Raw genomic sequence first — 26,000 nt, 5'->3', positions numbered from 1 at the left:
AACATGGTTCTCTTACAAAATGGGGAAGACCACATATAACATAAATGTATCTTTAGGTACATTTTCATCACGTTAGATATGGTTAAAGGGTGTGTTTTTTTATGATTGATGACTGATTTTATTTACCCTTACATGTCAAACTTAAAATGCAAGACATTTACGTCTAAACATAAATAATAGATTTTAGCTTTTACCATCCAGACTGATGAGCTCATGTCTGTAAGACAGCCCTTAATTACCTCCACCATAAAGTATTTAATGCATATTTACATATAAGTTCCCACGCATTGTATTAGGTGACACAACAAACGAATGAGCAGCAACACTGTGCTGCATTATACAGATTATGCTACTGCCAACACATAATAATAATAATAATAATAATAATAATAATAATAATAATAATAATAATAATAATAATAATAATAATGATGATGATGATGATGATGATAAAAAAAAACATTTTTGTAAGTATTAATGTAACTGTCTTTTTAAATCTGTAATCTCATTTCATTGTATTCTCTTTAAAGAAGTCTAAAATAGTTTACGTTTCTATTCATGTATTTATTGGATATTGTTTGAATTGATTCTCCAGTATTTTTCTCACTTTGCATCATCTCTGGGCTTTAAACGTTGAACAAAGTCTACTATTGTATTTATAGTAGGCTACGGTATTTTCGATTGTCAAGTATTTGTCAATAATGTACTGAGTGAATTATAGTGAGCAAAATACAGTCATCCAGGTCGAGGTCCCTTTAATTCATATCCGATGAATGTTTTGTTTTTTTATGACTGAGGTGATAGAGAAAAATAAGTAAGAGAGGCGTTTCTTTAATGACCTGTTTTACAGCATTGGCTTATGCCACAGTGTCATAAACCAGGAAACAATTTTGTTAAGACTGTAGAAACTTACAAGACAGTTCGTGTGGATTTCCACGTGGTGTGTTTAGTCTGTCTACCCATTTTTCTGGAGCTCTTTCTCTGCTGCAGGGCTCTAGTCTGGTCTTTACGACGTTTTACGACAGTGCCGTCCGACAATACGCCGTCGTTACCGAGTGAAGTGCGTCTCTCTGGAGCAGATACCGGCTGGGAGAAACGTAGGCAGCAACAAGAGAAAGGAATAAATTTCGGGCTCTTTTCCCACCTGGAGTACCTCCGAGCATCGCGCATCTCCTCCGGTACATTACATTTACAACCCGAGAGCTCGATGTGGAAGCTGGGTTGAAGGAAGAAAGGGCCACGCTGGGGAAGGCAACTAGCTGAATTACCAAACCGAGCTCGTTGGAGTAGCCCTAGTTGCCTCCCAAAGCGACGCTTTAAAAAAAAAAAAAAAAGGAAAAGGGAAAGGAGCGGATAGATTTTAGCTTCCGCAAAACAGTGGTGAAAATGGACTATGATTTTAAAGTCAAGCTCACCGGCGAAAGAGAGCGAGTCGAGGACCTGTTCGAGTACGAAGGATGCAAAGTGGGAAGAGGCACCTACGGTCATGTATACAAAGCGAAGAGAAAAGATGGGTGAGTTGATGACCAACAAGGCCTCTAGCCACTGAACCCTGCGCCAGCCAGCCCCCCCTCCCTCTCCCAAATACATTTTAATTACTTCTCTCATGTTCATCCCCCCTTTTAAGGCCACTGGCAGGAGGAGACATGTTGTTTAGTAAGAGATTTATAACAACGAGGAGGGGAGGGGGGCTGCACTGTCAAGGCTGATGGCTGCTGATGATGAAGCCCTGTCATGTATGAAGGCACTGACATGTGACTCATAATTGTGATTGCGGCTGCTCTCACCTGTATTTGGGTTGCATACGTAATAAAAAAGCTGAGGCCGTCTGTTTTGTCCTGTGTTGTTGCTCCATAATATGAATTATTCTCTTATAAATAAATATTGGAGCTATTTGTAGGATACAGCAGGTGCATATTGTGCCAGCACTTGTTGATGGTGTCAGTGCATGGAGCCTCTTCAGGGGGACAGTGTTGCTTTTTGTGTGAAATATTAATGTTTAATTATAGAGGAATCTGGCATCTAATATTGAGGCTTTAATTTTGTTTAAAAGTCCTTCTGTTCTTAAACTAAGACAGTGTTTTCTTTAGTAAATTACAATACACATGCCTGCTGTAATATGTGTTTGTTAATGTTGCTGTCATGCAATTTTTTTGTCTCCCTTTGCTTTCAATCTTTGTCATCTTTGATTTATTTTGTTCAAGTATTCTTTGTGGAGACAGGGAGTGAAGTCCTGTAAAGTTTCCCAATCGGACCCAGACAACGGATGCTGTCAGTGCCTCAAACCCTCAGACCGTCACAGTGCAACCTACCTCCATTTCTATTTATGTCCCCTTTTTCTAATGTAATCTCTGTTAACAGCCTTAACTATGTCGGGAGCAGAGCTGAAGGCAGCCTGAGCTCCCCGGCCCATATTAGGCCCATTATCATGGCCCTGGACATACTGGCAGCCGGAACCACACAAAAGTGCCCCAAAGTGTTTAAAGATGTTTGTGTTCGCTTTAGGAGGCTGCTGTTTATGAGACTGTGAGCTCATTTGTGCTGCAGCAGTTGGACGAGGCCTGAGGAGGCACAAAGCATGGGTTTATGAGATGATTTAGGCTAGGAGGGAGGGAGGGAGGGAGGGGTTGTTACCAATTCATTCAAGTGCGAGCCAGTCCCAGTGCTCTGTTTGTCCCTCGCCAGCTGCCAGACAGGGCCTGTTTCCTCTCCCCTTCTATTGTTTTGAGCCTCAGAGGTGAGCTTGATTACACAAATCTGGAGGTAATGCAACTCGGCCTCTTCTCAGAGTCCCCGTGCCAGCTGCCAAGTGCCCCCCTTTATGTTTCTGAGCAGACAGCCCTCTGGAGGCCTGCAGTCTGGTCTGGTGTTGATGTTGCTCTGCCTCTCTCTGTGTTTTGTAGGAAGGATGATAAGGACTACGCCCTCAAGCAGATTGAAGGCACTGGCATCTCCATGTCAGCCTGCAGAGAGATTGCAGTAAGGACTGATAGGCTTACTCTATCCCCTTTTGTTTAGTCGCCGTTAAACACCTTCGTGCCATTCCTAGGTGGTTTATGTAATGTCTGAATCACCTTCCCTCACAAAGTAGCTTTTGTTAAGTCAGCAACAGATACAAAAAGGAAAAGCTAAAAAGAATAAGAGAAGAACATTTTTTTATTTACAGGAACATAAAATACATAAAGTTAATCATTTGACACTTTGTCAAACAAAAGGAAAGTTGCAAATCTTTTGTTGCAAGTCTATTTTCACATTTTGCATTTAAATACACATGTTTTTACTGTTCTGTGCACAGAGTTCATACATGCAGCAACTAGTAAATGACTGTTATCATCTGTGATTTCTGCCATGAGTATATGGTCCGTTGTCTGAATGCGTTTATGTGTTGCAGCTGCTGCGGGAGCTCAAACATCCCAATGTCATCTCACTGCAGAAGGTTTTCCTGTCACATGCAGACCGTAAAGTATGGCTGCTCTTTGACTACGCCGAACATGATCTTTGGGTAAAATATACGCACACACACACACACACACACACACACACACATATTGAAGCAGCATGACATGGCTGATCAAACATACTGGTATCTGAGCTTCTGAATATGCTAATGTGATTGGGATGGCATGTTTTGCAGTTATGCATTTTCCTTACTATTCAGTTTTTATTTATTATTTTAGAGCAACACACATGCATATGCTGCACATTCCTACACAGATTACTGTGCATACTCACAGTAGTCTTAGTTTAGAATTAGGTTATAAATATTCATGCCTTCTGCTGCTATTTGCACATATGTGAACATTTCCATTTTTTTTTTAAATGTAGGACAAATGCGCAGACCTTCACAAATGCAGAATTACTCATGCTGCTGATGCATATACAGCACACTCACATTCACCATCAGCCAGTAAGAAGGAAGTTCACTTAAAATCCTGTTAACGTGCTTGAAAGTCTCATTAGAGAAAACGCATGCACCCAAAAGTCTCCACCATTTGGTAGTCGAACCTCTGATGCTTTTACAGTTGGCAGTTACAACTGGCGGGGTATTATAACTGAATTAAAATGCCATTTTCTGCCACAGAGCTGCAGCGCTCGCATTCCCCTCATAAAGAAGTGGGAACATATGCCACAAACATCAGAGTTGCTCATCTTGCCTGAAGCGTGAACTTACATTTGCAAAGCCATACAAATGTAGAAAAGGGCACAAAATGATGCATTTCACTTCTCACGTATATGCACACACGTCACCGTTATTATCATCTCGTCTCTCCATAGCACATTATTAAGTTCCACAGAGCGTCCAAGGCCAACAAGAAGCCACTTCAGCTGCCGAGAGGAATGGTCAAGTCTCTGCTCTACCAGATCCTGGATGGCATCCATTACCTCCACGCCAATTGGGTCCTTCACAGAGACCTTGTAAGAGGATTGGGGAGGGGGAGCGAGAGAAAGGGAACGGGAGGGGAGAGAAGATATTTAACAAGGCAACAGTTGATGAAAGACTGGATTGTTTTTGGATAGATAATCAGCTGAAGCCCTGTGAGGTTGTGTCATTTTGTGTGGGTCATCATGTCACGGTTCACAACTACACATGTTTCTCCAAAAATTTGGCCAAAGTGTCGCAGGCTGCATCATTTTCATTTTTATAGACGCAATTAGTCTAGAATATTCTTTGTTGTAGTCGCTTTGGTGGTTGATTTTTACAATGAACATTTTAATTTAGTGATATTTTTGTTATTCACATCTTAAGGAAACTTTACAGGCTTTTCCATATTGTAAAATATTTTTTAAATTATAGTTTAAATATATTGTCAGTCTCACCGACTTTTAACAGCTGCAAAATGGCAAAGCCAAATTATTTTCCATTTGCATTTTTGACTGACAATGGTGAGATGGAAATGGTAGCTCACCTCTCCTTTGGGATGCAGTGCTTCCTTTGTGTCCACTAGAGGGCAGCAACATTGAGTTTTAATTACACACCACATGCAGAACAGCTACAAAAGCTAAACCAGACAAAATGCATGTATATGTTCAGAGTGTAGAGGCTTTATAAAAAATGTGCATGTCTCTTTGTCTCCACCAGAAACCAGCTAACATTTTAGTGATGGGGGAAGGGCCGGAAAGGGGTAGAGTAAAAATCGGTATGTATAATGTTTTCTTTTTTTTTTCTAAGTGTAATATATTGTTTAAGTCTAATATTTAGCTGACTAATATGTTGATTATTCAGCGGACATGGGGTTTGCTCGTCTCTTCAATTCACCGCTGAAGCCTTTAGCCGATCTCGACCCTGTGGTGGTCACCTTCTGGTACAGAGCACCTGAACTACTGCTGGGGGCTCGGCACTACACCAAAGCCATCGGTGAGAACTGTGGAGCTGCCGTATGTGTGTTAATGTGTGTGTGTCTTCGTCTTTGCTGGCGGCTTAAGTCGGTGTGTGGTCTTCTTCTTTCAGACATCTGGGCGATTGGCTGCATCTTTGCAGAGCTGCTGACGTCTGAGCCCATTTTCCACTGTCGCCAGGAGGACATCAAAACCAGTAACCCTTACCACCATGACCAACTGGACCGCATCTTTAACGTCATGGGCTTCCCCGCTGGTGAGGCGCCGCTGCTGCCAGACCAAAAGGAGGAAAATACTCAGCAAAGAATATTCCACTCTATTTATTTCTAATATTTACTACGTTGATATAATTTACTGTTTTATTAATGATTTACCTCAGCTGACTCGAACAGGGATGTTTTAAGTCGTGATTTTCCTTGCAGTGTACACACATTAATGGTGTTACAGTGCTGCCTTTTCAGTGGAAAATGAAATGGAAGAATAAGCAGTTTTTGTTCCTAACGGAGGCAGATTATCTCCTTGGTCTTTGCTTGGTCTCTCTCTCTAGGCAGTAATGTGATCTGTGGGCTCTGAACATCAATCCACTGACACGACAGAATAAGCCAAGTCACAAACACAGAAACTTTTACTTGTAGAGCTACATTCGGGCCTACCGTATATTTTCCAGTTCACTTAAGCTGCTTCTTATCTTTTTCTTTATCTTTTCCTTCTATCATCTCTGCTGATTTAGTTGTGTAATTCACCAGCCACTTTGTTGGATTTTGTTTTAATTCTACAGGACCTACAATCCTTAACCGTCAATCGAGGACATTTTGCATCGGGTCAAATGTTACAATCCGAAATTAAAAACAAAAATCAGTGTGTTTGTTTTCGTGAGCTATTTGTGCTTGAAAAAGATTGTAATCCAGACTCTACGTTTTTAAGTAATCTGTTCTTGAAGGGAGGGAGGGTGTGACATGGTGTAATCCTGACTTTCCCTCATTTGACAGATAAAGACTGGGAGGACATCAAAAAGATGCCAGAACACTCCACGCTGATGAAAGACTTTAGGAGGAACACGTGAGTCTGCACGGCACCACTGTCCCAGTTTTCTTTTTAAATTTGAAACAAGAGTCTGAGCAAAGTGCTCCGTGTTCCTGCTTGTGTAATAACACTGCACGTTCTTATACGGGGAACAGTTCTGAAGTCATCTGATCGCACTGATGTAACTCGCTCCTTCTCTGCCACAGATATACAAACTGCAGCCTTATAAAGTACATGGAAAAACATAAAGTCAAACCAGACAGCAAAGCATTCCACTTGGTGAGTTACAATACCTCGCTAAAAGCTGATACATGCACTGACATAATACTATTTAATGGCAATTCCATAGCAGCTCTGCGGCTATACTCGGGAGTGTGCTCTGATTATGCCACTTCCATTAATGGTAACGCTGACTTCCTGTGCAATTAATTGAAGCTCCAGAAGCTGTTGACAATGGACCCCATCCGTAGAATCACATCTGAGCAGGCCATGCAGGACCCTTACTTTTTGGAGGAGCCCCTGCCTACATCTGAGTGAGTAACCACATACACATACATACAGTCTATATCCATTTCATCTATCCTGTGCTGCTCCTTGAGCTTGAGTCTCATGACCTTGGGACGTCGACCACATTGAATAGTCCCCCCCCCCCCCCCCCAGCCAATTAGCTCTGAGTCATGGGAGTGAATGTTTTGAAGTTGACAAGCCTCTTTGCCTTTTTTTTCTCCAGTGTGTTTGCAGGCTGCCAGATCCCCTATCCCAAGAGAGAGTTCCTGACAGAGGAGGAGCCAGAGGACAAGGCAGACAAAGTAAGAAATCCATATGCCACGTGTAGCTTCTAAATTAATACAGGGATCTTATTTCATGATTATATGAAGGAAGCTACAGGGAACCATCACAAAGAAAGAGGTACTGTGTATTTACACAGTAGGGCGAATAGAAATGTGGTTAATGCACTCAGAATGTACTAGGGCTGTAACTAACGATTATTGTCATTATCGATTATTTAAATGATTAATATAATATATAATCGATGAGTTGTTTGGTCGATAAAATGTTAAAAAGTGTTGAAAAATGTCAATCAGTGTTTCCCAAACCACAAGATGACATCCTCAAATGTCTTGTTTTGTCCACAAACCAAAGAGATACTCAGTTTATTGTAATAAAGGTGAACGTACCATGTGAATTAATCAAATGTATTAAAACCCTGTGTAGAAAAACCAGCAGCAGCAACAGGGAAACAACCACACGAACGGGGCAGGGCACACCGGCAACCCTGACAACAGCCACGCCCAGGGCCCGCCCCTGAAGAAAGTGCGAGTTGTCCCGCCCACCACTACCTCAGGTGGCCTCATCATGACCTCAGACTACCAGGTGAGTTATATTTCCTGGATTTCCATGGGTATGTAATGGAGAGTGGAAACAGTCAAGTGCAAAAACAAACTACCAGATTAATGCTGATTATTATCTATCAATGTTTTTTTTTTTTTTTTTTAGCACCTCCATTCTCTCAGATCAGCTGTTTTGGCTTTTTTAATCACAGTCAATCCAGAAAGCACGATGTGTGAAGACTGTAGTTTATGTAAAAACAGCTGTGATATAATAAACCATGGTTTAATTTCCGCGATGTATTCATTTTCTAGAGATAATGTGTTTAGAACCAAAGCAGCTCCTCGTCATTAGGCAGCTGACGTCCAGTGTAATGGTGCACTTCATGATGTTTGTCCTTTGGTTGACACTCACGCCAGTAATCTGATCAAATTTTGCACCATTATGATTATTTGAATCCAATTATCTCGACAGATGGATAAAAGATAGCTCCCGTCTTTTCCTCATGACCATCAATGGGCAGCGATTGGATTTTAAATGAATGTCTTTTCCCTCCTGCAGCGCTCCAATCCACATGCTGCCTACCAGAACCCTGGACCAAGCACATCACTGCCCCAAAGCAGCATGGGATATTCCACTACCTCCCAACAGCCTCCCCAGTACTCCCACCAGACCCACCGCTACTGAAACAAACCCCCCCTACACACACACACACACTCATACATATATACATACATACACACGACACATACACAGCCCTCACCGCGCCCACCTGAACGAATGTACTGTGGGATGTGGAGGTGTCCAAGGCAACAAACTCCCCCATCCCACCCCCACCCCCCCCACCCCAACCCCACCAGAGGACACCCTCTCTGCAGCAGTCTCCGTTTGGCCAGAATGACAATAATCTTCACTTCGTCGAGACAACACACCGTAACCCCAGTATTAGAAATATCGCTATAGAGCAAAAACCTGACGGGTGAAACACAAGGTGGGAGGATGAGGAGAGAGGACGCTGTGGTCGAATCCATCCTGTTTCTGTTACGCAGACGTTATCGAACCAGCCAAGAGAAGACGGCTCGGTTTAGGGAGGGGAGGGGGGGTTTCATTAAGTCCGTTGTCATCTCCTCCCTACTTCTTCACCTGTCTCCACACCTCCACCTGCCCCAGCCAGTTTCCCTCTTCCTGTTGAAGCTTGGATGAGACTGAAAGCTGCTATGTGACTGCCAGCGTTGACAGATTCCCTGTCCGTCTGTCCTCCTGTCTGTCTGTCCGTTTATTTTGTGAGTGTGTGTGTGTGTGTGTGTGTGTGGCCCCGTGAGGGCCTCAGCTGAGGACTGAACTGAGCTGCTGTGAAGGGAGGATGTGGAGCCCCCACAGCTGTGGCGTTTAGGGTTTTTGTTCAGAAAGGACAAAAAAAAGATGACAAAAAAGATTTTAGTAGTTTATAATTTAATCAGTTTTCATGGTTTTGTTGTCAAGGCGAGAGTGGCAAAGCAGCTGGCGCTGGCTGAGCGCTCAGCTGCTGTACGCTGTGGGCAAGCCTTACAACAGGATGACAAAACCAACCAATCGCATGGAGGATGGCAGATGGAACATGCATTGTACTGTATTGTATTGAAATATTTTACATGAAGCAAGTATCCTGACAATAAAAGTGGAAACATGGATATCGTTGATATTTTAAATGTGTGCATCTATGAGCAGCAGATGTGTGATGCTAATTTTGTCAAGTGTTCATGTAATGGGCATCTTACTTTTTTCATTTACCCAGTTCTCTTTTTGGTAACTCATTCACATCTAACAAATAGTTGTCAGTGACATCTACATTTCTCCTAATATCACAACCATAAGATGAAAATGTATTGTTTGACAATCCCTCGATCAAATTCACACAATGTCAGACTGGGGGAAAAAAGGGCATACATTTACTGTAAGTGTGCTTACATAGCATTTTTTGACCAAACTTCCCCACTTTTGAAGGTTTACACATACATGTGTGCCTTGGCACTCATGTCTCAATCAATTATAAATGTAAAACTGACAGCTGTATAACATTTGCAGGTTTTGCCTCCCCACTTGTCCAGGAATAGAACAGCATTTTCAATAATGAAACTCCCTTTCCCTTTCTAATGGACTAAACCTTGTCTAGAGTCCAGAGATTATTCTCTCCTCCCTTTCCCTTTGCTTTGATGACAGTTTTCGCCCTCAGACTGCTTTGGTCTGTCTTCTAACACACCTGGGAAACTAAAGCACCGATCTATGTATAGCAGATCCTCCCATTGAACCTCTTCCTGCAGGATGCTGGCCCAGCTATTTCAGTCTGTTATACAATACTATCCCAGCTCATGCTCAGCATCACTGCCTTAAACATGTTACAACCCCACTAAAAAAAAAAAAACCTCTCTAGCTCTCAGCTCGCTCATATTAGTACTTATTTAAATAGGTCTTCGTCTCTACAAATTCCCCACAGGCCTCAAAATTAAACCCCTTATAATTTTGACAGGGTATGGGACCTAGTTGCATAAAAAAAAAAAAAATCCTCTAAGCTCTTCAGCAACGCCCAATCGTAGCCCTGCCCCCTCCGTATGCAACAGCGCTCTGAAGCACAGGAGTCTCCCTGTCACTCATTTACTCCGAGGAACGCGATTGGTTGATCCGAACGTCCATCACGTGTTAAATCCCCAGCGTCGAGCTGTGATTGGCGGACGTGGCCGGTGGGCGTATCCCCCGTCCTCAAAGGATTTTTCCCCGGAGTGGCCAGACGGGCTGGGGGACACAGGATGGCAGAGCTAATAGGAGTACCTAACGGGACATGCGGACGGGCTGATTTCTTCTAATATTTCAAGTGCTGGTGAGGGCCTACTCATACTTTTTTACACCGACTAACAACACCTTTTATCGTTACTGTGAAATGTGTGTGCTTATTTACCTTGCTTGTAATCTCCATTGGTCCAAACTAAGAAGTCGACCACTGGACATTAAGCTAGCTAACCAAGTGGTCAGTCGGAGCGGACCCCCCCGGTTGAGGATAATAAACGGACAGTCAATATTTCCCCCTTCTGCTGGGTGACTTTAAAGCTTATTTATTCATTTATTTATTTTTTTAAAGCATGATATTGGTGATGTTGGTGCCTGTGTACCGGCGCGTTAATCAGCTGTTGGACACTGGGTTGGTCAAATTTAAGATTAAAAACTGGCATAAAATCCACGGGAAACCGAGGTAGATGAACAGATGTGGGTCAATCCATCAGTAACGGGAAGCGACGGTGCGGAACAGTGATTGATCGCGGTTGCCATTAGTTCACGCCTGTGTGTATTTGTGTGTATGTGTGTGTTTCTGTAAATGTGCGTCTATCATCATCTGTGGGGATGGGAGTATGGGTGTGTGGATAAATGGGGGGTTTAAGGCATCAAACATCAAAAGTACCGTAGTAGCCTACATGGTATGAATAAATAAATAAATGTTGGCATCCATTTGAAAACAGTAAATCTGAATTAAGTCTTTAATATTGAAGTCAGGCAAATTAGTTATAGATGATGATGATCCTATATAATGACAGCTTAGCCTATATTGAAAGCTAATAGTATGTGGCTGCAGCTATTCACTATGAATTAATACATCCACAACATTTTTGACTAATTGATCAGCACTGATTTATCTAAACTATTAAAGAACATATAAAGTTTAAAATGCTTTTAGGTAAAATCGTATTTAGTGAGGGAAAACAACCACAACAACTCCTGAATAGTCCTTTTATACCAAAAGAAGAAAATAATTCATATTTCTGCTTCAATCTACAAATGATGTTTTGAATATTTGATTGATTACTTACTACATTTTGAATCTATTAATTGACAAACTACTTGATGAATCAGCAGTTAATCCTGTTGTATCACCTTTATGACATTATGGGGATTATGACAAGTTTGGGTCACGTCTGCATTAAAAAGTCAGGTATTTGAATCAAATTAATCCTGCAGATTTACTAGACAGATATTAGGGCAGGGCGAAGACACTAACTGCTTTTAGATAGATATATATTGTATATCACAGAATGATATATCAATAAAAAAGCACATATTAAGCATTTACACTGATATTCAAAGTTTCAGTTTGCTCTGCATCATTTATTTAAACAAAAAAGGTGTATTAGGATAATATTGCATCATATAATCTGTTATTTTCTCATTGAATTGTTACATTATCCAACATCTTTAGTAGATATTATCATTGTGGTCAAACTCAAACTCTCTGACCTACCCTTTAGTATCCACTTTTACCCAGAATGCATCACAACGACGAGCACTCACCATTGATGCCCCTGAGTAATTCTGGAGCAAGTGGACGTTCCTGGACAGGCAGGCAGGCGCAATGTCACAACAGAAATTTTTTTTACATCATATTGAGGGCAGCGTGACCTGACGTAATCCACGCTGCATTATTCATAACATCAGGACAAGCAGCAACACAAGAAGCTGTACTAGTCGGCTCATAAATTGATAATGACGACTCCCCTCTCGGATCTTAATGGAGTTCTCACATCTGTAGTAAAAAAAAAAAATCTATCTCTCTATATGTCTGGGAGGAGGAGATGTGGGCGTCCTGCAGGAGCCACAAGTCACAGGAGGGGAAGTGAGTTTTACTCTGAGTGCAGCAGCCTGACAGTCGCCCCTCTGAGGATCAAAGACATTTTTTCCGTTTCCGGCCGATGGGACTGCTGTTAAAACGCTGCTAATGGGACATTTGAGCAGCTACCTGGTGTGTTTGTGTGTGTGTTTGTGCATGTTTATATGCTCGAGTGCCTCCGACCGTGTTGCATGTTGGGTTGTAATTATTTATCCAGGGCACATGAGGATATAAAAAATAAATAAATAAATAAAACAGAGCGAGAAACTATACGTATGAAAGCATAATGAGGTTTTTCTGGTCTCTGGTTGAGTTGAGATGTTCGGTCTTTACTCTCCCTTTTCTCCCTGTGTGAGCGGTGGTGGATGAGGGAGGAGCGGCTTTCATTGCAGGAGTACAGGGGGCCTTAAAGAAGGTCGAAGAGGAGGAGGAGGAGAAGGAGGAGGAGGAGGAGGAGGAGGATGCATGGAAGAGCCAGTGCTGTTGCCGTGTGAACGGAGCTCTATTGTCCCGGGAACCTTTCAGTGGCTTCCCCCGAGGTCCCTGTTTGTACCCTTCCCCCCACCCAACCCAACACACTCTCTCTCCCTCATACTACACACACAAACACACACACACACACACACACACACACACACACACACACACACACTTTGTCCACCTCTTAATGTTACTCCAAACCCGTTCTCGCTCTCTCCCACACTGTCTCTTTTCTGTCACACACTCTTATCCTACTTGGTGTCTCTCTCATGCACCCTCCTCTTCCTCCTCCTCCTCTTCCTCCTCCTCCTCTTCTACTTTCTCCTCATTTCTCACAAGCAGACAAGGCCCCCCGTCCTCCCTCATCCTCCTCTCTCCCTCCTCCCCCCTCTTCCCCTCTGCTCGCCCCCAGCCGCTCATTATTTCGCCTCATTGATGTGATTGTCATGCCAGAGCCAGACAGTAAAAAAAAGGCAAAAACATGCAATCTTCTCATTTGCATCTCCTCCTTCCGACGCAACAAGAAGCACCATGTTTCCAAAATGTTTATCCACGCTGCTAAACCGGACCAGCTGCTCTGCACCGAACCAAACCAAACCAAACTGGACCTTTAAGTGGCTGCATTCAGTCAGTGTCCTTTGTGGCAGCACAAGATGGTGTAATTTTACCCTTTTGTTTTCTCTCATTGGCGTGAGGCTGTTAGGGTTTGCAGGATGGGGGGCTGGGGGGGTTTGGCTATAGCTGAGAAAACAGGACTAGATGAGGACTCTCTCTCACTCTGCTGGTGGGAACAGAAGGACAGCTGTAATGACACGATCTGTGGTTACAGTAGTTTCCTGCTGAGACGCTGCTACTTTTCTTTGTTGTATTGGAGATAAAACATCACAAGTCTTCAGTGTTTACAAAGAATGACTGATGAATATACACTGTAATATGTCGTTAGACCGCCTTTAGCTTTGATTACGGCACCATTTGCTGTGGCATGGCTTCCATAAACTTCTGCAATGTCACAACATTTATTTCCGTCCAGAGTTGCATTAATTTTTTCAAAGATTCTCAATGGGGTGAAGGTCTGGACTCTGTGTTCACATTGGACCACATTTCTTCCTTGAAGATAATGGTTCCCCATTATCCTTCTAGTTTCTAATAATGCGTTGGACATTTCTTAACCCAATTTTAGTCTCAGCAATCTCCTTGGATGTTTTATTTGCTTGAATAGAATAGAACAGAATAGAATTAATAAGGTATATTCTGTTCTATTCTATGCTATTCTATTCTATTGTATTCTATTCTATGCCAATAATTTTACTCTTCTGAAACAGAACCGTAGGATGTGTCTTCCAACATGGTTGTTTAAGAAATGAGACTGCATCAGTTAGGGTTTAATAAGTTGTTGCCAGCTGAAACATAATCATCCATGCAGTAATTATCCAATGGCTCTTAACTATTAGTTTAGTTAAATCTAAGTGGTGACTTATTTTTTAGACAGGCAGTGTATAAGACTAAGTTGAAGGAAGGCCCATATTTTATAGTTGTGTGATGATCCCAAAGCCTGTTTCCCAAAGCTTTCTGCAAAGCCAAAGCAATACGAGTTGTATTTCTAGTACCTGTCAGCTATTATTAGCCTCCTGTAAGCCTGCCAGAGCCCCTGTGTCTTTGCATCCTGCTTTTTTCTACTTTTTTTCCCTCTTCTTCTCTGGCGTGGCTGCACAGGAAAAAGCTCTGGAATTGTAATTAAGAGTAAAATCGTTTGATTGGCGAGTCTGACAATCGCATGTGAGAGTTTTGTATTGGAAAGTGTGTATGGGTGGGTGCACGTTTCCATCTGGCTTTCAGTTTTTTTTTTGTCCTCTCTCGGTCTCGGGTTTGCTTCTTGAGTCGCCGCCGCTGTATTGTTCTGGCCAAGTGTTTGGACAGGAAAGAAGAGACGTGTGACACGGGGAAGGACCAGGAAACAGGAGCCAGACCGAGTCGGCCAAAACAGGAAGCAGGAAGAAGAGCCGATAAGATGGCCGCTCCGATGAACCCTGAGATCCTCTCTGGCTTTGAGGTTCAGAGCGTCTGATGAAAGTCAATCTGGGTTTAATTTTAGACCGTGAAGTTCAGAGTTCATGTGTTTATGGATGAGGGAAAAGTCTGTAAACTCTGAATTCTCTGGAGATGAAGTGATGAAGCAGGTTCAGGATCTCTCAGGTCCTTTGTTCTTGTTTTTTCTTTTTTATCTAAATTCCCGTGTTTTTTGGTGCTGGACATATCCACGAATCTCTGTTTGTGTCGAGAGTCCAGCTGGGCCAATGACAAGCCGGCCTGGGATTAGCTGGCACGCTGTATCTTCCCATCTCTAATGCTTTAATCTCTCCGCTGGTCGCCACAAGTCTTCTGGCTTTGGGACACTTTCGGTCATCGTTGTCAGTTTTTCTGTCTACATGTCTGCCACAGTGAATACACAAAGGATGGTCAGACAATGAAACCCAGTACAACAACAACAACCTTCTAAAATTATACTCTAATATTAAGTTTATAGAGAGGACATGACCTGACAGACGGGACAGTAGATTTATTACGGTGTTATTGCATTTTATTCTAACTGTGACTTCTTGTTTAACGTCTCTGAACTCAGTTTGACCTGAAATAATATCAATTATTAATTCTCAATCCGTGCCTTGGGATTGGTTTTGTAGCTACTTTTCAAACACAGTTCTCTGCTCGTGTACAATGTTTATTATAAACTAGCGGTCGGTGATTCAGTCTCATGTTCAAATCTCTGTAAATGTGACTATGGTGACTAAACAAACAACTTGCATTGTTTATTCCAGTCAGCCAGAAGAAAATTTGATTATATAACTGAATATTTGCCCTGAAGTCCCAGAGAAGAAGCACTGAAACTAGAGCTGAAACTTTTTAGTCAGGTAATCATTCACTAAGAATATTATAAACAATTTAGATCATCGATCCAATCGATTAAATATCTAGTCTACAGTTCCAGCTTTCCAAATATATATTTACTATAGTTTTCTTCTCTTGAATTTTGGTCATTTTAGACTGTTGGGATGGCAAATTGATGTAAACCTGGCAAATTCAGCTCTTGAAGTTTTGCACATGAAACAATGAATCACATAACTTAGAAAAAAAAAATTGATCATGTCAACTGGAGCTTTAATATGTCATATATTGCCACAACCTATCCTATATATATAGAAAGAGAGATGTATAGTTAAGTTAAGTTTATTGTTGTCATTGCATAAAACATATACAACGAAATTTTGTGCGGCAGTCTCCTATAGCAGCAAAGAACTAAAAACAACAACATAGTGCAAAGTGTCAATAAATAATGAAGTATTTGCACACATATAAAGTGCAAAGTGTCACTGTCAAATAAATAATTATTAAATAATATTATGTAGCCTATATACTATTCCTTAACTCCACAGCTGGTTCAGTGTCTTGCTCATGGACACAGATGTTTGTCAACACCTGTTTTCTCCTTCACAGACAGTCTCTCTATAAGACGGGTCAGGGTGGATGTCTAAAACAGTGTGCGCTTGTTTCCCGTCTCTCTCCCCCCTGCAGTGTGTGTGTGTCGGTGTGAAGCGTCGCCATGCCGCTGGTGAAGAGGAACATCGAGCCGCGCCACCTCTGCCGAGGGGAGCTGCCCGACGGCATCGGCAGCGAGCTGGAGTGTGTTATGAACAACACGCTCTCTGCCATCATCCGTCAGCTCAGCAGCCTGAGTAAGAGTCACACACACACACACACACACACACACACACACACACACACACTGACGCAGGCTTGAGGATGATGCGAAAACAGCAAATAGAGGATTTAAAAACAGGAAACTTCAACCGCCTCGGGCCACATAACCCCGCTAAGTCTGATGATTGTCTACATTGTGTGTAGCCTCTTTGTAGCGGGACAAGATCACATGCCTTCATCATTAATCCTGAAGCTGTGATTGATTTGGCCGTTGTCATGGTTACGGCCGGGGCCTAGGGGGGGTTACAGCGGCCTCGCGCTGGAGCACAGAGGGTTGAAATGTAATCCTTTTAGATGGCTCTGCAGAAATGAACTTATCTGGACAGCTGTGCGCACGTGACAGCGCAGATACAGATACACTCCCTGTGTGTTAATGCGCGTTTGTTCAGCGTCTGTGTGTTTTTTGCATATGACTTGTGTGTTTTTATAATGCATGCTATGTTCCCCGTTAACATATTTGACATCCATCCTCCCAGCCAATGCCCCTTGTTTCATAATAATAACCCATCAACACTGCGCTATGTGTCGTCATGTGACAGTTACCCCTCAACCGTTTATCCTCAGTTGCACTCGTCTCTCACACTAACTATTGTCTGTGCACCCTGACAGGATAAATTCACCAGGCGTTTATGTCATTAACCCTTTTACTTTGTTGCCCCGGCTGCATTCAATCGCTGTCAAGTCTCTTATTGTGTCAAGTTCCTGCGTTGGGAGTGGGCCTTTCAACAGCAGCTGTGTGGGTTAAATATAAATACTCTCCACAGGCCCGGCGGGGCGGATCCACAGACATATACACTGTGCATGTCTGTGTGCACATGTATGTATGTTTGCAGGCGAGCCATATGAATCCCTCAAGAGGGGGTCAGAGGTGACGGGGCTCAGCGCGCCGGATCTGTGATTCTTCCTTCCTCTAAATATTTTTCCTGCTGCCCATCCTGTCAGCGGGAGGGACAGAAATAGTCCTCAGTGTGTGTTTGTGTGTGTGTGTTAACCATACAATACCACCTTTGTACACACACTGTTACTTAAACAATGTTATAAGACACTTGCTATAGCGATCAACCTGAGTTTTCAGTATGGCCCACTTCCTTCTGCTAAGGGTTAAAGATTTGTAGCCCTTTCATACTCACAACTTTTACTGTGACTTCCTCCTTCTCTGTTCACTAAACCTTGTTCCAGAGCAGGATCTTCTCTGCAACAACACAAGTGTGTGTGGAGATCAGAACTAAACAACAAAATGTTTTTCATCCAGTCAAATTTCAAAAGGGGCCGAGGGCCATCCTGAAGAGGAGGCTGCCAACAATCAATAGTGATTGCTTTCCATTTGACTTTCCAGCAAGAGCCTCATCATGGTTGATATGAAATCTAAACAAGCAATGTTGGTTTTGCGTTCATTTAAAACTTTCCCAACTTAGATTAGATTGACAGTTACTGCTCAGTATGCATTTTGTCTAATTTTCCCCCTTTTTTGTTATGCTTTTCTACCTTATATCAATTTGTTGTGATTATTTTTTCCAAAAGAACCTGGCTTTGCACTTTATTTAAAAAAAAAATACTCAAATTGCTTTTCGATTTGGCCTTAAATATAAATACCCCCCTCCAAAAAAAGAAAAAAAGAATTGTATTTACTATCTGCGGGCAATTTACATCAAGTAAATATGGTATGAATTCAAAGTTAATAGGGTTAGGGTTACACTTTCCCAATTTCCCTACATTTAATGAAAATACATCTGATACCGGTTATACTGTAAATCCTCTACATCAGACCCAAAATAATGACAACATACAAAAAAATTAACACAAATATATCATTAAAAACTTCAACAACCCAAAACCCATACATAATATCACTTAAATAGAATAATCCAAAAAATAATCTCCCACATTACTACATGCTGATGTTTAAATCTCAGCCGGCAGCAACAGTGTTTATGTTGAGAGTCAGTTCACTAAATCTCTCAGGCTTTTCAGCCAGTATGTATGTCGACATATGGAGGACAGCATGTGTTAATGAATATGAATATAGTTATATTTTCTCCTCTTTTCTTTTAAACTGGAGTTGAGCAGTGCAGGATTTACCAATGTTCAACTTTTCTCACTAAACAGCTTGAAATGAATAATGGACTCCAGAGCCCAGTTTAGTTTAATGGCACATCAACACCAGCTGTTGAGGTAGAGGACAGTCTGGTCTGGAGTCCGTTAATAAATTGCTTATGAGCAGTGTTACTATATAGAGAGAGAGACGCCATTTCCTGCACAGACTGCAAAGACTCTCGTTTCACATTGTGTCACATTACTGGCGTATTATTGATTGATTGTCTTCGGTCTCTGTGGGGATTTACTTGGCCCCAGATAATGATTACAAAGTCTCCTTCTTTCTCTCAGGTTTCCTGTCTCTTTCTGAGTTTTTTTAATTTTTTTCCTGTGTCCTTCTTTTGTCTTCTTCAGGTAAACATGCCGAAGACATATTTGGCGAGTTGTTCAACGAGGCCAACACCTTCTACCTGCGTGCCAACTCCCTCCAGGACCGCATTGACCGGCTGGCCGTCAAGGTCACGCAGCTGGACTCCACCGTGGAGGAAGGTGGGTCCGAGGTTAAAGGTCACAGGGCAGATGTGCAGCTCAGTGTTTTCGTATAAAGTTCTGCAGCTGCACATCTGTCAGCCGTAGCATGAGGCCAGACGCTGCTCTGCTGTGTCACTCGGTTATTTTTTATTCCAGTGTTACTTTTGCCATTGTTTTTTTTTTTTTCTCTCTCTTTTGTTTCTTCCTTTTTCCTTCGGACAACTCATTCATTTGTTTTCTCTTCCTGTTTTTGTGCTCTCACAGTTTCCCTGCAAGACATCAACATGAGAAAAGCCTTCAAGAGCTCCACCATCCAGGACCAGCAGGTGGTGTCCAAGAGCAGCGTGCCCAACCCTGTCAAGGAGATGTACAACGTGAGCGACAAGCCTCCGCCACTCAACATCCTCTCATCATACAGGTTGGTGGTGTTGTTGGTGCCTACACACACACACTCAGCAAACACTCGGACCACCAGGTTGTGCTCCTGCTGCATAATCACAGTCACTGTTTTGAAGTTTATGGTTTGATGAGTCATTTGTAGACATTTCTCCCCCACACCTGCCACTTTAAGTTTTTAAAGGCTGAAATGTTGATCAGTAATATGGAGGCCAAAACAAACATTTCATAACATCCATAGACACCAAACGGACAGATCTATTAAATAGATAAAATTACAAATTAAAACAATGTGTTACGTGTACAATTTTAGTCTTTAAAACTCTTATAAAGGAATGAATCAATTCCTAGAAAAACATGCCTAAGGGCTCTTAAATAATGTTTATAAAAATGTAAGATATTTGTTTCTAGTCTGCCGTGTTTAGAATAAATTAAATAGTTTCCTGAGCCTGTGCATATTCTCATTTGTCCAGGTCATAGTATCTCAAAGGAATTTTAAATCGAAAGCAACTGGACTTGGTTATTTATCTAGGAAGACTAATAACTAAATAGTTTCATATTAACCATTTTGGTTAATCCAGAATATATGGAACACTTCTCTTCACGCATCACGATTTATCGATCATCCTAGTATTTTAAGCCTCTCTACACCTTTCAGAAATATTCATTCCATTCATCCATTTTCTAATATTTATCTCCAAGTCACATCAGTTTCGTCATAAAGATTTTTTTATATTGTGGTTTACTCCAGAAAATATGATGCAATAATGAACATTTCTGAGCTAGATTGTCTCTCCTGGTTTTCTGTCATACTTTGCTTTACTATGTCGGCTGGCGTGACGGTAACACGGGAGTTAAATTAAAGTCTGTGTGGCAGTGAAAGGTCTTAAAATGTCTTAAATTGAACCCGGTGAACCGTGCAGAAACTCTGTTTAAAAGTTCTTGACTTTGACTGGTTTCTGACCTACATTCACGGTGAAGCAGCACATTCTCCGTTTCTCTCTGGTAGCTGCTGTCATGCAGTGTGCTTTCCAGTACTTTAGGTGCATTACATATTTAGCATGACTGACTCCAGTGGGAGTCCAACTCTTAACCCCGACAACATAGCACACTTTTCTCTTCTCTTTCTTTAGACTTTCTATCTTTCTCCCTCTCCACTTTAATCTTGTCATTTTCGGTGCTGCTGTCTGTGATGAGAGTACTGACCCACTCATGATTTCAGCCGTGCTCTTCCATCAGCCTCCTCCACTGTTTCAATTCTGGTGTCTTGTCCCTGCAGGGATGACCACAAGGAAGCACTTAAGTTCTACACCGATCCCTCGTACTTCTTTGACCTGTGGAAGGAAAAGATGCTGCAAGACACAGAGGACAAGAGGAAAGAGAAGAGGAAACAGAAGGTACAGAGATCTCAGGTGTCGTACGGTTTAATATATCAGGATTTCTGTTTGCTGTGGTTTGATTTTTAGATTGTACTCTCCTGCCAGTCGATTACCAGAGTCTGTTATTGATTACATACATAAAATTTGACAAAATGACGTCACCAGGCTATAAAATGTAATAAAGTAATTAATTTTCAGGGACTTGTTTTGTCCTCAGTCAGATTTCTTGCAGAGTATCCCATAATAACAAGTGACCACAATCAATCCTACATATTGTTGTTTCCGGTTTGACCAGTGTTGGGCACGTTACTTTAAAAAAGTAATTAGTTATAGTTAGAGTTAGTAACTGAATTACTACATTATAAAAGTAACTAATTACCAGGAAAAGTAACTACTGCGTTACTTTTTTATAAAATGATCAATTATGTCAAATTACTTGGAAGTCGTAGATCTGAAAAAAATGTGTATATAACGTCCACTTTAATGGGTGTTATTATTTTGTGACAGGACTTTTTAAGTCAAGTAATAGTGCATTTTATTGTCAGTTAACGGTAACAGCGTTATAACAGGGGAAACAGTAACTTTTTTTGATTACTCGTTACTGAAAAAAGTAGTGCTGCCAAGCCAATGCACACCATAGTTTTTTAGAGGTGCTGGTGATGGAATATACTCGAAACGCTGCACACTCAACTCCAAGTAGTTGAGTGTGCAGCGTTTCTCTTTCCTTCCTAGTCAACGTCGTTATTCCCATCCCTGGGTTTGACCTTGGTTTATAAATATGCATCTTTTCTCTTTCTTCCAGGAGCAGCGGCGTGATGTGGATGGGACGTTACAGAGGGAGGTGAAGAAGGTCCGCAAGGCCAGGAACCGTCGACAGGAGTGGAACATGATGGCTCTGGACAAGGAGCTGAGACCGGACCATCGACACACCATCCACCGCGACAGAGGGGCTTCGTCTGAGGGCTCGATGTCACCGGAGAACAGGTAGGTGAACACACACACAAAAACACACACACACATTGTAAATCTGGAGTGTTACTACATGTTTCCTCACCTCCCACCGTCTCTCCTCAGGGGTCATGGTCCTGATCAGCACCACTACCCCAACGCTATGAACCACGCCGGCCACGCCCACACCTACTCCGGCCCACCGCCGAGCGTCCTGGCTGCCCAGATGGCTGCAGGTCACCCGGCCCGTGGAGGAGGTGACCATGACAACCGGGGCAGGACGATGATGGCCTATCAGGGCGGGACACTGGGCCGCGTTCACCACCACCAGGTCCCGCTGCCGCCTCCGCCCTCCGAGGCCATGAACGGTGGCTCTATGTCGCTGCCACCAGTGGATTATGGGTAAAAACACACAAACACATATGCTATAACAATATTTAATATAATGGTGTTAAAGGGATAGTTCAACATTTTGGCAAATTGTATAAAAAATAATCCCTATAGTTTTAGGAGTAGGTTCGTCACCTTTAATTGTCGGTGCAAGCTGTTTTTAGCGGAAGCGGTTTTGCATGAATTTGCCTCGAGTATGACTCGTGTATTTGATGAGTTTGATGAGGGAAACCAAGAAATCCCATTAGCCTCCTCTGAGCAGCTCACGGCTCTGCTTCGCCGTTCTAAAAATAGCTTGCACCGACAATTAAAGGTAACGAACCTACTGCTATGACTATATAGGCATAGTATGTGTTATGGCAATGGGCCAATTTGCCAAAATGTCGAACTATCCCTTTAACACACTGGTATTAAATGATCAGTAATAGTTGAACTTTGAGATAATGCTGCCACCTAGTGGGTCAGTATCTGAGGCCGTCCTCTCAAACCCTGATGACTGAACCTGTAACATCACATATAAACTACTTACTCACTACTTATTCTCTGTCCTCTGTCTTTCTTGCAGTATGGACGGCTATGCCAACACCGCTCCCCCTCCCCCTCCTCCAGCCCCTCTCATCCCCTCTGCCCAGACCGCTTTTGCCTCACCTCCTGGAGGTCCGATGTCTCCCGGTCCAATGGTTGGCGCCGGCGGCTACGCTCCGCCTCCGCCACCTGTGTCCGGAGCGCAGGCAGCTCCACCTCCTCCTGGTCCTCCACCCCCTCCCCTTCCAGCTGGTGCCTCTCACTTCACAGCCCGCAAGATGTCCTCCGCTCCCGTTGAGACCACAGTGGTCAATGACGCCCGCAGTGATCTGCTGGCTGCTATACGTATGGGTAAGAGATGTATGTATATGTGTATGTTTGTGCTTAGGTGGCATTTTAAGTCTGTTTCATTTATATAGCACCAATTCACAACAGGAGTTATTTTAAAGCACTTTACAAAGATCTTTCATAATAGAGTAGTATCTTCTTTTGAACAGAACACATTTGTTTTTAAACACCATAAAATGCAATAATGCTGTTGCACAGTACAAACTTTTCATGTTTTTGTTTTACAGCATTGTATCAAAGACAATTCACCAAATTATAGAAAAATATTCCTCAGGAAAATCAGATCTCAACAAAATAATCTCAATTACATAATGACAAACATCTGAGCACATATTGTATTAAAAAGTGAAAAGTTTGATTTTCAGATTATTCATTATATATGCTCTTAAATTTGAAAACATGATTAAGAAATGCTATAATAAATGTTTTTGATTTTTTTTACACCATACATACACCACATCTAATAGGAAACACCTTGAGGACACTGATCAGGCAGCTTGATCAAATGTTTAGTTTTTATAAGTGAAAAAAACTACATTTTAGTTATTTTTGGGGATTAGGCATTGTATAATCTCTTACACACAGAAGTGGATCAGACAGATTTACAGATTTACTACTAGTCCAGTTAAAAACGCTTCTCTAAGCCACTTTTCTGAAAGTAAATTTCTCTAAGCCACTTTTCTGAAAGTAAATACTAAGGTGAAAACATCTGAATAGTCATTTACAATTTTCCATTGCACTGCTAAATGTTTTATGTGCATAACTCTGGTTAAAGTCAACTGAGGGAATATCTCTGTGAAGGTTTTGCATAATAAATGAAACAGACTCGACACACCCGTTTATTTTAACACTACACTGCAGCTACTTCTACAAGTGACTCTAAAGGTGTGGATGTGAGTGTGTGAGGATGCTGGCTCCACCTCCCTCACCCTACAAGTATAATGGATGAATAGCTCTTATTATTTTTTCTACACCCTCTCTTGTGAGTGTTCAAATCACGGATTTTCCCGTCATATTTCCCTGCAGGCATCCAGCTGAAGAAGGTGCAGGAGCAGCAGGAGCAGCAGGCCAAGAGGGAGCCGGTCGGAAACGACGTGGCCACCATCCTGTCACGACGCATCGCCGTGGAGTACTCCGACTCCGAGGACGACTCGGAGCTGGAGGAGAACGACTGGTCGGATTAACTAAACACGTGGAGGGGGGGGAGAAAAAAAAGAAAGAAAAATGGGATAACCACTGAGGATGCACACACAATAAGAGGACACACAATCAGCCAATCTCACACTCACTTGAAGGAATGCCCACTGTACCACCGTCACGGGTGATCACACACTTTTTGTTGCTGAATACACACACACACACACACACACACACACACACACACACACACACACACACACACACACACACACACACACACACTACCACACCTACACACGATCACATGCTGTAGGTTGATATATAAGCTGAATGGTCCAAAACTGGAAATCTGGGGGTGTATTCAAGATGCATAAACACTGTAAAGAGACAAGTAATATACTGTAACGCTGACCACTCTGTGAAACATTAACATTCAGTCTGACTGTTTATATGTCAAAGCGTTGTGAATACACCCCAGTGGATGTTTCTCTACCTGTAATAACACTATAGACGCCGTGTGAAGGTGCTTATGTCATGTATAGTCAGAGCTTCAAAGTTATATAGACGGATTAGAAACTTTCCTCTTGAGCTAACCAATGTACTTGTCTTTTTTTAATGTTTTTACTCAAACACTTGCGTATGCCATAGATCATGAGGCAAGTTTTTAACATGTAGACGACAAATAACTGGAAGTGATGAAGTGACGCATGAGCTCAGCGGCGGTCGACGACGATGATGCGTTCGATCGAGACCGCTGCTGGGGAGGAGCGTTTGAGATGGAAAAAAAACCAAAAAAAAGAAGAAAAAAAAAAGTCTTACTGATCATAAATATGATAATTGATTGAGCCATCTGCGTCTGCAATCGCTCACTGCTGTGAGGGAGGGGACGGGTGAGGATGTGGGAGGAGGGAGGGAGGGGAGGGGGAGAGGGGGGGCGGTCATGTATATGCTAGTGTGAGCTCTGTAACTTTTGACCCAGAGAAAAATAAAAATGAATGAATGAAGGATGGCGGCCTGGTGCTGCCATGTCTCTTTACTGTTATCCCGTCGGCCGCTGCGAGACGAGTCGACACATACCTGGCTCTAAGACTTCAGTTTCCATGGTGACAGTACAGCTAAGAAGGGAGTTGCCAGGGAAACGGAAGAGTGCGAGGAAAAGGGAAAAAAAAAAAAGGAGGGGGGGGGGGGGGGGGGGTCACCAAGCCAGGGCGAGGATGAACAAATTAGTCAAGGCAGGAGTTTTATGCACAGCACATGTTTGTTTTTAATACAAAATTAACAAGATCTCTCAATTGAGTGAACTAACCAAAGCAATAAAAAGTACAACTAACACCTTGGAAAAATAGACACCACGTTCACACAAATGTTTTTTTGTTGTTTGTTTGTTTTGTTTTTTTACAATATCTCAGTTAAGTTAGTGCATGTTGATTATCGTTAATACGTTTCATTTTGCAGATACTTAATTTGTTGTGCCATTTTCATCCAAAAAATAAAGTGCATTTCACATTGAAAACTACGCATACGTCTACACAAGATGCTGTTACTGCAGTGTCCCCACCACCACCCACCCCCAACCCCGTCTCCAACCCCCCATCTCACCAAAACACACACACATTCACAGGCCCTTGAGTGTTTTGATATTTAGCTCTAGATTAGTAACCATCCGGAAAACGCCTCCACGCTCCAACAACCGTTATTGGCTACACATTTTCTCAAAAAAAAAGAAAAAAAAACACCCCAGTTTGCTTTGTACA

General features: G+C 42.3%; 2 protein-coding genes across 2 annotated transcripts; both read left to right on the top strand.

The window, feature by feature from the left end:
• The first annotated feature begins 1,046 nt into the window (after nt 1-1,046).
• Nucleotides 1,047-9,343, top strand: cdk8 (cyclin dependent kinase 8). Its single transcript, XM_083995093.1, has 13 exons — nt 1,047-1,514; nt 2,904-2,979; nt 3,392-3,502; nt 4,276-4,416; nt 5,081-5,138; nt 5,225-5,356; nt 5,450-5,593; nt 6,327-6,396; nt 6,567-6,639; nt 6,796-6,893; nt 7,091-7,169; nt 7,576-7,734; nt 8,251-9,343. Exons 1-13 carry the CDS (start codon nt 1,387-1,389, stop codon nt 8,374-8,376), a joined length of 1,395 nt encoding a protein of 464 aa, XP_083851219.1. The 5' UTR covers nt 1,047-1,386; the 3' UTR covers nt 8,377-9,343.
• Nucleotides 9,344-10,461: 1,118 nt separating this feature from the next.
• On the top strand, nt 10,462-24,490 carry wasf3b (WASP family member 3b). Its single transcript, XM_083994979.1, has 9 exons — nt 10,462-10,543; nt 16,370-16,530; nt 19,004-19,138; nt 19,385-19,538; nt 20,796-20,913; nt 21,698-21,879; nt 21,970-22,245; nt 22,799-23,109; nt 24,133-24,490. Exons 2-9 carry the CDS (start codon nt 16,398-16,400, stop codon nt 24,288-24,290), a joined length of 1,467 nt encoding a protein of 488 aa, XP_083851105.1. The 5' UTR covers nt 10,462-10,543; nt 16,370-16,397; the 3' UTR covers nt 24,291-24,490.
• The last annotated feature ends 1,510 nt before the right edge of the window (nt 24,491-26,000 follow it).

The sequence above is a fragment of the Trachurus trachurus genome, assembly GCF_905171665.1.
Source record: "Trachurus trachurus genome assembly, chromosome: 20".
NCBI classification, from domain to species: Eukaryota; Metazoa; Chordata; class Actinopteri; order Carangiformes; family Carangidae; genus Trachurus; species Trachurus trachurus.
This window is presented reverse-complemented; position numbering and strand designations above follow the sequence as displayed.